Source organism: Podarcis muralis, chromosome 6, assembly GCF_964188315.1.
Source record: "Podarcis muralis chromosome 6, rPodMur119.hap1.1, whole genome shotgun sequence".
In the NCBI taxonomy this organism is placed as follows: domain Eukaryota; kingdom Metazoa; phylum Chordata; class Lepidosauria; order Squamata; family Lacertidae; genus Podarcis; species Podarcis muralis.
In genome coordinates this window covers 93,712,938-93,730,706 of record NC_135660.1, presented here as the reverse complement: position 1 = coordinate 93,730,706, position 17,769 = coordinate 93,712,938, and the positions used below count along the sequence as shown (strand labels likewise).

The following is a 17,769-nucleotide window of genomic DNA, read 5'->3' as shown; positions in this document are numbered from 1 at the left end:
AAGGGGATGGTAGGCAGTATGGGGTAGAGCTAATCGTCAGACCAAATATTTGTGGTAGCATCTTGTTCCAGTCTCAGTAAAACCAAAAGCCTACATTCGCACAGGAATATGCGAATGGGTACATGACAACATGAACCAAGGGTCATGTAACAAGGGCTCTACCCTGTGTCTGAACTCTATAGTGGAGTGGGAGAGCTGGGGGGAAATTCACACCTGGCAACCCATGCGCCCCTTTGGTTTCAGATAGTTCATGGTTTAAAAAGCCCAGGGCACAAATGTTCACGACCCTCTAGCGGCTGTGGTGGCTCATTTACCAGAAGCAATGTATTTAGCATTGACTCTGGGCGTGTATACTCGATTCTGACCAAACTAAGCCTCCTAAAGCAAAATATAGATCAGGTTTAACCCCCCAAATATATATATATATATATATATATATATATATATATATATATATATATATTTGCTTTCGTAGATTTTCACGGGTATAGGTATGCAGGTTTTGGTGTCCTCGGGTGTCTTCCCGTGTAAAAGTTGGGGTGTCTAGGCGACGTTTCGACGAGGTCTCACTCGTCATCTTCAGGCTGGTGCTTTCGGCTTCTTGTTACTGGAACAGAGCAGGATCTCAGTGTTTGAGTTCCTATAAATACTGTTGAGGGGTGTGGTGTATAGCCTCCAATGTTCTGGGCCGAGAGGAAGTTCCCAGGCTAGTGTGCCCTTTTCTTCTTTTGTTCCTTAGTTGCTTGAGGGATATCTTGAGTGATTTCTTGAGTGATATCCTGAGTACCACTTAGGTGGGTCATTAGGTGTGGATTAGTTGCTAAAGCCTTTGTGTCTTGACCTCTTGAACTTTGTGAAGAGTTTTTCTGAGAAGATGGCTGTAGTTGTGCTCTGGCTTGGCTTCGTGTATAGGGGCGAGCTGTGGTTTTGTGGCCTGTGCCAGCCAGATCTGTGTAGGGATTGCAGGGGGGTGCAGCATCCGGAGGTGCCATCATGGTTTGGCTACTGGATGGTGTCTGTAATTTATCTGTGGAGAGGGTCTGGGTTTGGGTCTGGTGTGGTTGATTGGTGATGGCGTTCTGTGTGCCTCTGGATCTGGTGTCAGTTTTTGTGGGGAGGGCTAATTTCCAGATGTCTGGCAAGCGGGATGTGTCGTCACGCTTGTTCATGTTGTGAGGGTGTTTCTCTATCTCGATGGCTTTTCTTCTCGAAGAAAAAACTTCCTCTCTTTTCCAACACATGAAAGAAACAGGACACGAAATTAATTTTGCAGATTCCAAATTGCTCTCTAACATGGAACATCACCACAAGAGAATAATCATGGAAGCCATCGAGATAGAGAAACACCCTCACAACATGAACAAGCGTGACGACACATCCCGCTTGCCAGACATCTGGAAATTAGCCCTCCCCACAAAAACTGACACCAGATCCAGAGGCACACAGAACGCCATCACCAATCAACCACACCAGACCCAAACCCAGACCCTCTCCACAGATAAATTACAGACACCATCCAGTAGCCAAACCATGATGGCACCTCCGGATGCTGCACCCCCCTGCAATCCCTACACAGATCTGGCTGGCACAGGCCACAAAACCACAGCTCGCCCCTATACACGAAGCCAAGCCAGAGCACAACTACAGCCATCTTCTCAGAAAAACTCTTCACAAAGTTCAAGAGGTCAAGACACAAAGGCTTTAGCAACTAATCCACACCTAATGACCCACCTAAGTGGTACTCAGGATATCACTCAAGAAATCACTCAAGATATCCCTCAAGCAACTAAGGAACAAAAGAAGAAAAGGGCACACTAGCCTGGGAACTTCCTCTCGGCCCAGAACATTGGAGGCTATACACCACACCTCCTCAACAGTATTTATAGGAACTCAAACACTGAGATCCTGCTCTGTTCCAGTAACAAGAAGCCGAAAGCACCAGCCTGAAGATGACGAGTGAGACCTCGTCGAAACGTCGCCTAGACACCCCAACTTTTACACGGGAAGACACCCGAGGACACCAAAACCTGCATATATATATATATATATATATGGGGGGCGCGGGGGGCGCTGTGGGTAAAAGCCTCAGCGCCTAGGGCTTGCCGATCAAAAGGTTGGCGGTTCGAATCCCCGTGGCGGGGTGCGCTCCCGCTGCTCGGTCCCAGCGCCTGCCAACCTAGCAGTTCGAAAGCACTCCCGGGTGTAAGTAGATAAATAGGGACCGCTTTCTAGCGGGAAGGTAAACGGCGTTTCCGTGTGCGGCTCTGGCTTGCCAGAGCAGCGATGTCACGCTGGCCACATGACCTGGAAGTGTCTCCGGACAGCGCTGGCCCCCGGCCTCTTGAGTGAGATGGGCGCACAACCCTAGAATTGAAGAGTTGGAAGGGACCCCAAGGGTCATTTAGTCCACCCCTGAAAATAACAGCCGTAAAATCTGCATTCCCCCCTTACTCAATTTAACAGCATCCCATCTCATGATTCACGCTGTCACTAAAGAAAAAATTATAGATAAGCTGTCTCTTCTGGGCTTGAGTGTTACATTATTTTCAGCTCTCCCACCCCAGCCCCAGCCCCATATTTAATGCACTGTTGTGTGGGCGATGTAGCCAGGTGAACCAACATCGAGTCCCACTGAATTCAATGATATCTGGGATGCTTCTCTGTGTTATACTTGGGGTTTGCCCACCTGCATGGAAAGCAGGGACCCAAGAGGTTTTCCACTTGCCTCGTACGTTCTAGGCACAGGTCTGAGCGGTTTTGCATTTGCCCTATGGATTACCGTATTTTTTGCTTTATAAGACTCACTTTTTCCCTCCTAAAAAGTAAGGGGAAATGTGTGTGCGTCTTATGGAGCGAATGCAGGCTGCGCAGCTATCCCAGAAGCCAGAACAGCAAGAGGGATCGCTGCTTTCACTGCGTAGCGATCCCTCTTGCTGTTCTGGCTTCTGAGATTCAGATTTTTTTGTTGTTGTTTTCCTCCTCCAAAAACTAGGTGCGTCATGTGGTCTGGTGCGTCTTATAGAGCGAAAAATACGGTACACCCCCCCCGGAAACCGTGATAAAGGTAAAGGTACCCCTGCCCGTACGGACCAGTCTTGACAGACTCTAGGGTTGTGCGCTCATCTCACTCTAGAGGCCGGGAGCTGGCGCCGTCCGCAGACACTTCCGGGTCACATGGCCAGTGTGACATCGCTGCTCTGGCGAGCCTGCACCAGCGCAGCACATGGAATGCCGTTTACCTTCCCGCTATAAAGTGGTACCTATTTATCTACTTGCACTTTTAAGGGTGCTTTCAAACGGCTAGGTGGACAGGAGCTGGGACCGAAAGATGGGAACTCACCCCGCCGCGGGGATTCGAACCGCCGACCATACAATCGGCAAGTCCTAGGCACTGTGGTTTTACCCACAGCGCCACCCGCGTCCCTTGGAAACCGTGATGTTTACCACCAAATTGGAAGAAATGGCAATCTGTGGAGCCTCGATAAGGAAGCGGCTGTTTTTAGAGGAAGCACTGCGAGGGGAGAGAGACTTTGTGCTGTTCATCAGGCAATGGCTTTTCCCACATGCCTTGCGCCCCACACCAGCCCTAGGGGCCTTTCCCACACCATGACATTAGGAACAGCAGAAGCAGCTGGGAAGAGAGGAGGAGGTCAGGGGTATTTTTAAAAAATAATTTTATAAGTTGTGTGTCTTTGCTTCTCAATTTGTATTGCATTATTTTATGCACTTGCTGTTATTTTTATGGATTCTAGTTTGGAAATTATTTATTGTAATTGTTAAGTGAATTTCTGTTTAATGTTTGCTGATATTTAATGTTATTGTGTGCTATTATAATCTAATGGATTATTTAATATTACATTTTTTTAGATATGTTTATTTTAAAGGTTTTTTTTATTATGGCATTTTTGTATTGGATCAGATTGTGTGGTGTGTGGGATCTTTGTTGTTTCTTCAGCTTTACACAACCGCCTTGTGTACAGTAATATAGAAAGACGGTACAGTGGTACCTCGGGTTAAGAACTTAATTCATTCTGCAGGTCTGTTTTTAACCTGAAACTGTTCTTAACCTGAGGTACCACTTTAGCTAATGAGGCCTCCCGCTGCTGCTGCGCAATTTCTATTCTCATCCTGAAGCAAAATTCTTAACCCAAGGTACTATTTCTGGGTTAGCGGAGTCTGTAACCTGAAGCGTCTGTAACCTGAGGTACCACTATATATGAATTAAAAGTGAAATGAAATGAAAGAGCTTCAGCTGGCTGGCTAAACCAGGTGAGGGTAGCCGATGGGTCTTGAACCCGGGACTAATAGTGGATCCAATGGTCAAGGTGGTTTCTACATGAGTCTAGTGCTGTTAGTGGAAGGGAGGAGCTGATGGGGCTTGTCAACCTGGGAAGGTAGACATCTAGTAGAAGGAAAACTGGTCCTAAACTTCTGCCGCCTTGTGGGATACCTTTCAGAGAAGAAAAGGCTAAAGATCAAACCCTACACAAGTCCAGAGTGGAGTCCCTAAGACAGTTCGACAGTGCTTTGTACTCCTCCCTGTAACTCCTGCAGACGTACAAGCTGGTGCCAACGTGTATTGCTCTGATTTACTTTGGACCACATCAGTGAGTTGGGTTGGGGGGAGTCTTGTCGTCTGGGCAGCCCAGGACCTCCAGAAACACTGCCCAGGTTTGCACCCTGGGGAGATCACTTCGGTGCTGGTAGCGCACCAAAAACACTGCCGGGTACAGCTGTTGCCGACCATTCAGCTTGGCGTTGATACCAGGAAAGGTACTAGGGCAGATAATTAAACGGTCAGTCCGTGAGCACTTAGGATGCTGTGGTTCCTAAGCTGCAGCCTAGAATAGTGTTCGCTTTTTTTGCTGCTGCATCACACTGTTGGCTCATGTTAAGCTTGTGGTGTACTGAAAACCCCCAGATCCTCCAAAACTCTGGCTAGCCTCGCTCAGTGGTTTCATGTAGATGTTAAATAGTATAGGGGGTAAAATTGAGCCCCAAGGAATCCCACATTGAAGGCTCCATGGGGCCAAAGAACACTCCCCATGCATCGCCTTCTGGAAATGACCTTCCAAGGAGGACCAGCTGCTCCAGAAGGATAACCAGCGTGAAAGTTGCTGAAAGGTTGTGGGAAATTAACAAGGACACATTTCTGTGCCAAATCAGGGGCCTAAACCGTGATTGAAATGGATCTGCAAAATCAGATTCCTCCAGTGCCTGGATCTGATCCATGACTCAAGAAATTTGCCCAAGAAGGGGCGATTTGCAACTGGCTGGTAAAGGTAAAGGTACCCCTGACCGTTAGGTCCAGTTGCGGATGACTCTGGGGTTGCGGTGCTCATCTCGCTCTATAGGCCGAGGGAGCCGGCGTTTGTCCGCAGACAGCTTCCGGGTCATGTGGCCAGCATGACTAAGGCGCTTCTGGCAAACCAGAGCAGCGCACGGAAACGCCGTTTATCTTCCCGCCGGAGTGGTACCTATTTATCTACTTGCACTTTGACGTGCTTTCGAACTGCTAGGTTGGCAGGAGCAGGGACCGAGCAACGGGAGCTCGCCCCGTTGCAGGGATTCGAGCCGCCAACCTTCTGATCGGCAAGCCCTAGGCTCTGTGGTTTAGACCACAGTTACTTAGATTTCTGAGTCCAGGGAGGCTTTCTTTAAGGACTGGTTTCACTACTGCCTCCTTCAAGCAGGCATGCTAAACTTTAGAGCTTTCCGGTGACCAGAGCGGTTCAACAGTGAAACAGACTCCCACGGAAGGCAGTGGATTCTCCTTTTCTGGTGTTTATTCAACAGAGGTGGGACTAGGTCTCTTCTCACCCTACAATTCTATGATAAAGTAAGCTAAAGGAATAGGATTACACACAGCTTCCACCAGGTGGCCTTTGCAGCAAACATTGCTGCTCCCCTGGGTTATAACGGGGCATCAAAACCTTGACATTTGAACCGCTGCTCAGAACGTCTCTAAACCAATGAAAACATGCATTTCTTAACAAGCATGAGGAAAGTACCTCAACAGTAGTTTTCACCAAAATCAGAAATCCCCATTTAAAAATTGAAATAAAAAGGGTCAGTATCTGTTTTAACCTGCTGTACCTTTGGAAATTTTTATTGGATTGGGCCGAAAATTGACACATTTGTAGACCAGGAAAGCCAAGATTCAAGTTTTTAGGTCAACAGGTATAATTTTTTAAGCAGCATAATATTGAGGCTTCTAATGGTGGAACTATTTGTGGGGTGGTTCTTGTTTTTGCCATGGCCCTATAATAAGGAATGAAGATGCTATTTGCCTTTCTGTGTCTTGATATGGGATAAGTATAATTATTAGGTTACTGAGGATTTTATTGTTTTAGAATTGTATTGTATCTGTTGCTGTTGCCTTATAACGATGGAATGCCTTGAATAATGTGGTTTGCAAATGTCTCAGGCCTTGATAACCTTGCCCTTCTTGAATTTATGTTCAAAGCTGCCCAAGTTGATGGATGTCGCTACATCTTGTGGTAATGAATTAAGAACATAAGGAGAACCTGCTGATCAAGATAGCTTATCACCAAAGTCCACCTGTGACAAAATATGTGTGCTGTATGTACCTCCTTTTTTTTACTTCAGTTGATACCACTTGCCTGCTTATAATATTATGGAAAGGGGAGGAAAATGTCTCATCGCAGGGGCCAAGGTCCCTTTGTGGTCCTCCCCATAAAATATTTGAGGGGGCCGTCACCCCCAAGTTGATAGGCATTGCCATTCAAATGGTGCATATGCACTGTGTCAAGTGATGGGTTGTGTGGGGTAGGGCTTACCTGGCCCCCTCCCCCAGTATTTTACACAAGTTGGCACCCCTGCGTAGAATCAATAGAATTGTAGAGTTGGAAGGGACCCCCAGGGTCATCTAGTCCAACCCCCTGAAATCCAGGAATCTCAGCTAAAGCATCCATGACAGATGGCCATCCGACCTCTGCTTTAAAATCTCCAAGGAAGGAGAGGCCACAGCCTCCTGAGGAAGACCATTCCACTGTCGAACAGCTCTTCCTGTCAGAATGTTCTCCCTGATGTTTACTCAGAATCTCCTTTCTTGCAATTTGAAGCCATTGGTTCAAGTCCTACCCTCCAGAGCAGGAGGAAACAAGCATGTTCCCTCTTACATGTGACAGCCGTTGAGATATTTGAAGATGGTTATCGTAGCTCCTCTCAGTTTCCTGTTTCCCAGGCAAAACATACGCAGCTTCTTCAACCGTTCTTCATAAGGCTTTGTTATCAGACCCTTGACCATCTTGGTCACCCTCTTCTCTGCACACATTCCAGCTTGTCAACATCCTTCTTAAATTGTGGTGCCCAGAACTGGACACAGTATTTCAAGTGTGGTCTCACTCAGAATAGAGTGGTACAGTGTTACCTCGGGTTAAGTACTTAATTCGTTCCGGAGGTCCGTTCTTAACCTGAAACTGTTCTTAACCTGAAGCACCACTTTAGCTAATGGGGCCTTCTGCTGCCGCCGTGCCACTGGAGCACGATTTCTGTTCTCATTCTGAAGCAAAGTTCTTAACCTGAAGCACTATTTCTGGGTTAGCGGAGTCTGTAACCTGAAGCGTATGTAACCTGAAGCGTATGTAACCTGAGGTACCACTGTACTTTTACTCCCTCTGATCTGGACACTTTATGCAGTCTAGAATAGCATTACCTTTTTTATTTTTTGCTGCGGCTGCACTAACTCATGTTCAGCTTATGGTCTACTAAAACCCCTCAATCCCTTTTGCAGGTGTCCCCCATCGTATATTTGTGCAGTTGGTTCTTCCTGCCTAAGTGCAAAAACTTACCGTATTTTTCGCTCTATAAGATGCACCAGACCATAAGACACACCTAGTTTTTGGAGGAGGTAAACAAGAAAAAAATTATTCTGAATCCCAGAAGCCAGAACAGCAAGAGGGATCTGGCTTCTGGGATAGCCTCTTGCTGTTCTGGCTTCTGGGATAGCCGGGCGAAGCCTCTTCAGGGCAGCGGGATGAAGGCTCCCCCAAGAGCCGCGCTCCCTTTAAAGAGCGTGCGGAGCATGTGTACGGCTCTTGGGGACTTTTCCCCAAGGAGGGAGGAGGGCAGCCCTTCTCCCTCCTCAGATAAAAGCCCCCAAGAGCCGCACACACGCTCCATGCACTCTTTAAAGGGAGCGCTGAGCAGATCCTCCCACCTGCATTCGCTCCATAAGACGCACACACATTTCCCCTTACTTTTTCGGAGGGGAAAAGTGCATCTTATAGAGCAAAAAAGTACGGTACATTTGTCCCTATTGAAATTCATTTTGTTAGCTTGGGTCCAGTTCTCCAGTCTGTGAAGGGCATTTTGAATCTCGATTCTGTCTTCTGGGGCATTAGCTACCCCTCCCAGTTTGGTGGCATCTGCAAATTTGATGAGCATCCCCTCAATTCCTTCATCCAAGTCACCCCATCATGATTTTGTATTCATCAATCATAGTCATTGTTTTTCTAAACAAAAAAACTCCTCAAATGTCATAGCCATTCCTAGGAGAGGAGTGCTCCAGCCCTTGATCATTTGACTTGCCCTTTCGTTTCTCGCTCTACAATATTGTTCATGAAATGGAGCAAGCTGAATGCAGTATTTCAAGAGTAGTTGCACCATAGACTGTGTTGTGATGTAGCAGGGGTGAAGCCCTTTCTCTTATTTCACAGCAAGCACAACAATGTCATTTCCTGGGGTGCTATTTGCCAATTGTCTGTGCGCCAAACACATAAGCTTTTCCTGGAAAGGGATCTAGCAGATAAGCTAAGCAGCGAAAGGTAGCCAGCTCAAAGAAGAAAATACTAGAACATGCAGTACAGTGGTACCTCGGGTTACATATGCTTCAGGTTACAGACTCCACTAACCCAGAAATATTACCTCAGGTTAAGAACTTTGCTTCAGGATGAGAACAGAAATCGTGCTCTGGCGGTGCGGCGGCAGCAAGAGGCCCCACTAGCTAAAGTGGTGCTTCAGGTTAAGAACAGTTTCAGGTTAAGAACAGACCTCCGGAAAGAATTAAGTACTTAACCTGAGGTACCACTGTACCTGCAAAAATGAACGACAACTAGACCTCAGCACAACAAAATTGCACTGTCACTGAAACCTGCCAGCACTGCTCATGTAGCTGGTCTTCTCTAAAAGGCTGGAGGCCTGCATATTTCAGTGCAATCCAAATTGCTGCTCACATGTCAGAAAAAGGGAGTGCAACCCAGTATCCTAATCCTTATACAACCCAGGTAGCAGTGTGTTGCCAATACTGGACACGGTCCTGAATATGTAAAGGTAAAGGTACCCCTGACCATTAGGTCCAGTTGTGGACGACTCTGGGGTTGTGCGCTCATCTTGCTCTATAGGCCGAAGGAGCCGGTGTTTGTCTGCACACAGTTTTTCTGGATCATGTGGCCAGCATGACTAAGCCGCTTCTGGCAAACCAGAGCAGTACACGGAAACGCTGTTTACCTTCCCGCCAGAGCGGTACCTATTTATCTACTTGCACTTTGACATGCTTTCAAACTGCTAGGTAGGCAGGAGCTGGGACGGAGCAACGGGAGCTCACCCCGTCGTGGGGATTTGAACTGCTGACCTTCTGATCGGCAAGTCCTAGGCTCTGTGGTTTAACACACAGCGCCACCCGCGTCAGAGTTAATGCTATACACGTCCAGAGCTATACACTCTTCGTGACCCCATGGACCAGAGCACGCCAGGCACTTCTGTCTTCCACTGCCTCCCGCGGTTTGGTCAGACTCATGCTGGTAGCTTTGAGAGCACTGTCCAACCATCTCGTCCTCTGTCGTCCCCTTCTCCTTGTGCCCTCCATCTTTCCCAACATCAGGGTCTTTTCCAGGGAGTCTTCTCTTCTCATGAGGTGGCCAAAGTATTGGAGCCTCAGCTTCACGATCTCTCCTTCCAGTGAGCACTCAGGGCTGATTTCCCTAAGAATGGATAGGTTTGATCTTCTCGCAGTCCATGGGACTCTCAAGAGTTTCCTCCAGCACCAGAATTCAAAAGCATCAATTCTTCAGCAATCAGCCTTCTTTATGGTCCAGCTTTCACTTCCATACATCACTACTGGGAAAACCATAGCTTTAACTATACGGACCTTTGTTGGCAAGGTGATGTCTTTGCTTTTTAAGATGCTGTCTAGGTTTATCATTGCTTTTCTCCCAAGAAGCAGGCATCTTTTAATTTCGTGACTGCTGTCACCATGTGCAATGATCAAAGTCCTCTAGACTCCGCTATCTCATTGTGCCCTCACAGCTCCACCCACCTAACCGGATCTGTACTGTTTGTGGCAAGATGGGAGAGAAGGAGATTTAACTCTCCTTGGAGGCCTCAGTTTAGTGGTAGAACCTGCTTTGCAATGCAGGTCTAAGGTTCCATCTTTCCTTGGTGCCTCCAGGTAGGGTTTTAAAGACTTCTGTGTGAAAACTTGCAAACTGTAGTCAACAATACTGAGCCAAATGGATCAATGGTCTGATTCAGGCAGTTTTCTGTTTTCATGTAATGCGTAGAACACCCACCCCCCCTTCTTACTGTATATTTCTATAGGGACAGCTACCTTGAAACATACAGTTTGTCCAAAAGATGCCCTAGAACTCTGATGAGTATAGCTATATGATCCATGTGTTTCCAAATATGTGTTTGTGTAATTTCCACATTTTTTAGGAGTCAGCTAAACCACAGAGCCTAGGACTTGCCGATCAGAAGGTCGGTGGTTCGAATCCCGTGAAGGGGTGAGCTCCCGTTGATCGGTCCCTGCTCCTGCCCACCTAGCAGTTCGAAAGCACGTCAAAGTTCAAGTAGATAAATAGGTACCACTCCAGCGGGAAGGTAAACGGCGTTTCCGTGTGCTGCTCTGGTACGCCAGAAGCGGCTTAGTCATGCTGGCCACATGACCCGGAAGCTGTACGCCGGCTCCCTTGGCCAGTAAAGCAAGATGAGCGCCGCAACCCCAGAGTCGGTCACGACTGGACCTAATGGTCAGGGGTCCCTTTACCTTTACTTTTAACGAAGAAGAAGAAGACCTTTGTTGAGTGTCTATAAAACTGTGCATTCCAATACAGTACCAGCTATCATGACTTAACTACTGTTACTCGAGTATCAAAGCAGCAACCGCATATAAAATGAAACTACTCTTGTGGCAAAACGGCATGTATATGTATGTGGGTTTGACAAGATGGGAGGGAAAAGAAGAGGCAGAACAGGTTAGACTCGCTCTGTCCCGCCCACAGCTTCTTGTATAAAATTCATGTTGACTCAGCAATGTTTTGGAAGTGCTTTGCCCCCTCTGATTCGCTCTTCCTTCTTCCTCTATGTGCACACAACCAGCCTCAGAAAACAAGCTTAGGACTTGCAGCCGGACGCGGCTGAGCGTGTTCCTTTGCACGGAGAGCCATCTGCGGATATGTATTTTGTTCTTCCAGGGAAGTGAGCAGAGGTAAGTTGTCGGGGTTTTTAAAAAAATAAAGTACAAATAACTGGCCAGAAAGCAAGCAGAGTAATGTTTAATGACACATATGCAGAAGCCAAAGCTAGCTGAAGGATTGAGCTTGCCAGCAACGACTGGAACATGTCTGTTACTGAAGCATTGGTTTCGACTTCCTCTGTCTTTTATGTGTTGAAATGTGGCAAAGCCATAGTCTCTTTCCTGTGTCGAAGATCCAGTGCGGGGCCCCCCTGGCTTAGAGTAAATTCAAAGGATGTAAGCGTAACTCACTGAAGATGACAAGACAAGTAATCCGGCACTTCCTCCTAGGTGCTGTTAACAAAAAGAGAGCAGTTTTACTTGGTGGGTTGTCAGGGGAGGAGAACGGATATTCAGGACAAACTAAAAGTTATGTAGATTTAGTTGCAATCTCAACCTGTTCTAATAGCATCGGTGGGTTTGTTTCTCTTCCTTTTCTCATTATAACAATATACCTTATTTTTTGCTCTATAAAACTCACTTTTTCCCTCCTAAAAAGTAAGGGGAAATGTGTGTGCGTCTTATGGAGCGAATGCAGGCTGTGCAGCTATCCCAGAAGCCAGAACAGCAAGAAGGATTGCTGCTTTCGCTGCATATTGATCCCTCTTGCTGTTCTGGCTCCTGAGATTCAGAATATTTTTTTCCTTGTTTTCCTCCTCCAAAAACTAGGTGCGTCTTGTGGTCTGGTGCGTCTTATAGAGCGAAAAATACGGCGAATATTCTAAACCTGATCAAATAGGCACCCTTTCTTTAAGCAAAGGGTTTTGTGTTCTCTTTGATGTGGGCAGCTAGCATGTAGGCCCATTTGCACCGCCATTTTTAATGGGTCTACTCCAAAGTAAGTTCCACTGAATTCAAAACTCAATGGGGCTTACTCCCAGGTAAGTGAGTATGTGATTGCACCCTGAATTGTTTGTAACTACAGGAATTGGTGACGCAGTGCTCGGGAATATCATTTAGTGGGACTTGTTTACAGCTAAGCATGTGTAAGGTCAACTAAGTTGTTGAAGCATCTTAAAAAGGATGCAATTCCAGGTTATGGTGTGAAGGTGCATGAGAGCATCACCTTGCTATGGCTAAACAGGTCTGGGTCTGGTCAGTGCCTGGATGGCTGACTATCTGGGAATTACATGTAAGCTTATTGGGTTCCATAACAGAAGAAAGGGGGATATATAATTATTCTCATGTAGTATATGCAGTGAGACGTGGGTGGCGCTGTGGGTTAAAGCCTCAGCGCCTAGGACTTGCCGATCGAAAGGTCGGCGGTTCAAATCCCCGCGGCGGGGTGCGCTTCCGTTGCTCGGTCCCAGCGCCTGCCAACCTAGCAGTTCGAAAGCACCCCCGGGTGCAAGTAGATAAATAGGGACCGCTTACTAGCGGGAAGGTAAACGGCGTTTCCGTGTGCTGCGCTGGCTCGCCAGATGCAGCTTGTCACGCTGGCCACGTGACCCGGAAGTGTCTGTGGACAGCGCTGGCCCTCGGCCTCTTGAGTGAAATGGGCGCACAACCCTAGAGTCTGGCAAGACTGGCCCATACGGGCAGGGGTACCTTTTATTATTATTATTATTATTATTATTATTATTATTATTATTATTATTATTTTACTATTTATATCCCACCCATCTGACTGGGTTTCCCCAGCCACTCTGGGTGGCTCCCAACAGAATGAAAAGCACAATACAGTGGTACCTCGGGTTACATACGCTTCAGGTTACAGACTCCGCTAACACAGAAATACTACCTTGCGTTAAGAACTTTGCTTTAGGATGAGAACAGAAATCGTGCAGCGGCAGCGCAGAGGCCCCATTAGCTAAAGTGGTCTTCAGGTTAAGAACAGTTTCAGGTTAAGAACGGACCTCCGGAACGAATTAAGTTCTTAACCTGAGGTACCACTGTAAAACATTAATCATTGAAAACTTCCCTAAACAGGGCTGCCATGTGCTAGCTTGATATCAAACATTCCCATATTTAGCAGGGTGTATTTAAGTGGGCTTAGGTAAATGCACTTAGAATCTTCCCTTTGCTTGGGACTCCACTGTAATTATTATTATCATTATCATTTATTTATTTATTTATACCCCACCTTTTATCAAGAGTTGATTTTATTTATTTTATTTCGTAAAACTTATACACTGCTTGAGTGCAAAAACATCAAAGCTATTTTACATAAAAAGTTCCCAGTTGCAGGAATGATTGTAAGTGAACCCCTTGCTCACTCGCTGTATTTTTCATTTCCCCAAATTTCCTGTCTTCCTTCCTTCCTGTGTTATTTTCCTTCCTTCCTTCCTTCCTTCCTTCCTTCCTTCCTTCCTTCCTTCCTTCCTTCCCGTGTCCTTCTCTGTTCATTCTTATTTTCTCTTCCATCTTCCGTGTTCTTTCTTTTAGTTACAGAAAATTTGGGGGTAGGTGGAAACGCTCAGAATGAACTCACACTTGAAGTGGCCGTTATGTTTCCTGTGGTCACACCAATTTCCTCACCCACCCACCTCCACTTAACGTAGACATGCTACAGGCACATGTGAGCTTCTGAACCGGCAAGGGCGCATGCTTGCGAGCCTCAGCCACTTCCCACAAATGAGCATGCTAGCTCAAAGCTCATGTCCTTAGGTACTGCTGTATAATGTTGCCTGCCACCCCAGTCTCTGAGCGGTGCAAAATTCCAGCAGTTCCAGGCACCTTAACCCAGGATTTGGTTCCCTTCAGAATGAGGAATAGCGGAGACAGTAGTGTCTTTATGATATATGGTATACCCATGGCATCCTTCTTCATGGCACTGCTCTCCCCAAAGAAGTTCGCCTGGTGCCTTCATTATTTGCAAGGCAAAAACATTCCTTTTTAACCAGGCCTCTGGTTGACCTGATCGACATCCTATACCCTTTTAAAATGTGTGTTTTTGGTTGCGGGGGGCTATTGGGTTGTTGCTTTTATTTTTATTATGTATTTTGTGGTTTTACATCTTGATTTTATTCCGTGAACTGCCCTGAGACCTCCGGGTTTAGGGGTGTATATATATAAATTTAATAAATAATAATAATAATAGCCACAGCCTTGGATTCCAGCAGCAACCAGGCCTGGTTCTGTCTCCCAGCCTGCAGTCTTGTCAGCTTCCAGTTTCCAGGTCCTAGCTCATTAAGTTCAACTCTCAACTCTAGCCTTTCTTTTTCTAACTACCAGTGAGTTGAGGAAGGCCCACCTATTTGATATCTGGCACAGAGCCACTTCCTTTGTTAGCTTAATGGCCCATATTTAGAGGGTCATTACCTCACCAGGAAACAAGTCTTTCTATACCAGGAATTGAATTGGTGCGGGATCCAGGAATTAGAAGGGGGCTGAGGCATACAGCTGCCCCAACTCATAACAATATTATACTATATTAACTATTAGGAACTATAAAAGAAACACTAGTGAGTTTATAGAAGTGGAAACCACCCTAAGTAATTATTTGCTGCTGCAGCGTGTTTGGAGATAAGGCTCTTAAGAGTTTATTCTCTTGTCCTGTGACTCGAGTGACCTGTGTTTACACTTTTATACAAACAGGATCTAACACGGGACAGAGAAAAGCAAAGGTAATAAAAGGGAGGAACTTCTGTTTAGCTAAGTCTGATATATTACCAGGTGATGGATGAAAAATTGTGCTCAATGCATTTTTACGTTCTGGGTGAAATGGTCTGAAAATTGTCAGTGAACATTTAATGTTCTCCCCTTCATGCGTTGGAGGTCCCAACTGCACATCCTACTCTTCCTGTGAACAATACATGAGGGGGAAAAAGGGTGGCGGGTGGTGCTGTGCTCTAAACCACTGAGCCTAGGGCTTGCCGATCGGAAGGTCGGTGGTTCGAATCCCCGCGACAGGGTGAACTCCCGTTGCTCTGTCCCAGCTCCTGCCAACCTAGCAGTTTGAAAGCACGCAGTGCAAGTAGATAAATAGGTACTGCTCTGGCGGGAAGGTAAACAACTACCAGACTTTTAGAAGACATCTGAAGGCAGCCCTCTTTAGGGAAGCTTTTAATGTTTAACAGACCACTGTATTTCTATTTTATTTTATTTTTAGACCACTGTATTTTAATACTTTGTTGGAAGCCGCCCAGAGTGGCTGGTTAAACCCAGCCGGATGGGCGGGGTATAAATAATAAATTCTATTCTATTCTAAACGGCGTTTCCATGCGCTGCTCTGGTTTTGCCAGAAGTGGCTAAGTCCTGCTGGCCACATGACCCGGGAAAACTGTCTGCTGACAAACGCCAGCTCCCTCGGCCAGTAAAGCGAGATGATTGCTGCAGAGTCCAGAGTCGTCCACAACTGGACTGAACTGTCAGAGGTCCTTTACCTTTAAACATGAAAATACATTGAGTTCAGAGGACGATATTGCAACGACATAGATTAGAACTAAGGAATTAAAATAAAGGAGGGCTTCTAACTACAGTTCCCATCATCCCTGACCATTGGCCATGCTGATGGAAATGGGAGTACAGTAGCATCTGGGAGGCCACAGATTCCCCAACCCTATAATAGGGGAAGGTTTTGTTGCACGCAACCCCAAACTCTGAGTTGTGAAATATGTCAGGGGTACCAGGCACTTACTTAGCATCTCTGTTTCCTTTTGGGAATGAGGCACAGCGGAGACTGCAGTGTCTTTAGGATATATGGTTTATTTACACATATATACAGCCTGAGCCTACGGTGGAGGAGCTCACAGCATCAACACCTCAGAAGGGTCGTGCTTCTCCTATAGCTACAGTCTTGCATTCACACAGACATCAAATATCATTCTGTGCCTATCTGGCTTTGTAGCTTGCTGCTTTCCTTCTAATTCACATCACATCTTACTAATCTCTCTACTCCAAACTCTGGTTTAGAGGGGAGACGTCTCACACCGAGCCCCTTTATCCCTTGTTCTCTTAATGGCCCATCACCCATGCGATCACCTCAAAACAGGAAGGCAGCCTGTCTTAATTAGCTGTTAACACCTGCTGAATCCAAGGATTATAACTGTCTGGCACCCACAAATTCATAACAGTATTAAAGGTAAAATTCTGTGTTTACCGCTTTTGATCAGGCTGGCTTTATTTTTGATATAATTTCTAGATGTGCTCCACCTTCCCCAGCCCCACGTTTTCCGTTCATTGACCTATTTGCAGTTGTCCACTCTATGAAAGGAAGATATCATGGTGGCCATTTTGTCCAATAAAAGAGACCCCTTCCTTCTTCTGTGCTTCAGCAGCTACCTAAAGAGAGGTGGTTGCTAAAAGATAAAGGAGAGCATCGTTGAGATGTATTTTATTTCTTTCAGATTCAGGTGCGGGGCCGAAATTGGAGACCAAACTATATGGTTGCTTCCTGAAATGCTTCTGCAATCAAAGCGGTGAAGATGGAAAGAAAGAAAAGAGTCATTGCTCCTCGTGAGCGACAAGAAAATGCAGAAAGTAGCAAATCAGCAGATGGAAATTCAGGAGCGCAACTGGATATGTTAGCAAAAGCACACGAGTGCTTTCAGATCTGTGATGTGGAAGGCAAAGGATTCATTGCTCGTCGTGACATGCAGGTAAAGTGTACAAGGCGGCTTTGTGGAGCGTTCTGTCATTTAGTTGACCAGGCAATCTTCTGCAAATCTAAATTATTTGTTGTCTGACTTTAAGATTTACATTAACTGAAATTCATTTTTATACGAGGAGCAATTTCTCATTTCAGAGGCTTCATGGTGAGTTACCTCTTAGTCTGGAGGAGCTGGAGAATGTATTTGATACTCTGGATGCAGATGGCAATGGTTCACTTACTCCAGAGGAATTTTCCACAGGATTTAGTAAGTTCTAAAATGAAAATGGTGCTTCAAAGACCTTTCAGATGATGATGATGATGATTTATTATTTATACCCCGCCCATCTGGCTGGGTTTCTCCAGCCACTCTGGGCAGCTCCCAGCAGAATATTAAAAACACAATAAAACATCAAACATTAAAAACTTCCCTAAGCAGGGCTGCCTTCAGATGTCTTCTAAAAGTCAGGTGGTTGTTTATTTCCTTGACATCTGCTGGGAGGGCGTTCCACAGGGCGGGCGCCACTAAGTAACCTTGCTTCTTGCAGTGAGGGAAGGCCCTTGGACCTGGCTCTCAGTGTCCGGGCTGAATGATGGGGGTGGAGACGCTCTTTCAGCTATAACAGGGCCAATGATCTATTAACTGATCTAAATAGCCACACTCAGCTAATTTGGTGGCCTCATGGAGCACACCCATTCATTCGTTCAGATTATCCCGTCGTGGCTTGGGTGGTTGGGGGGAGGGAGAAGCTCTCCTCCCTGG

The 17,769-nt window shown here is 46.2% G+C and overlaps 1 protein-coding gene across 2 annotated transcripts in view; it reads left to right on the top strand.

Annotated features, from left to right (window-relative positions):
- Nucleotides 1-3,403: 3,403 nt before the first annotated feature.
- Nucleotides 3,404-17,769, top strand: part of CRACR2A (calcium release activated channel regulator 2A) — a 44,464-nt gene continuing 30,098 nt past the window's right edge. Inside the window, exons 1-5 of one of the 2 annotated variants that reach the window (XM_077930732.1) lie at nt 3,404-3,649; nt 6,467-6,582; nt 11,341-11,449; nt 16,765-17,016; nt 17,163-17,274. In XM_077930732.1, the coding sequence (XP_077786858.1) occupies nt 16,843-17,016; nt 17,163-17,274 (286 nt within the window). In that variant the 5' untranslated portion in view covers nt 3,404-3,649; nt 6,467-6,582; nt 11,341-11,449; nt 16,765-16,842. The remainder of the gene's footprint in view (nt 3,650-6,466; nt 6,583-11,340; nt 11,450-16,764; nt 17,017-17,162; nt 17,275-17,769) is intronic. The other variant, XM_077930733.1, reaches the window with a different exon arrangement.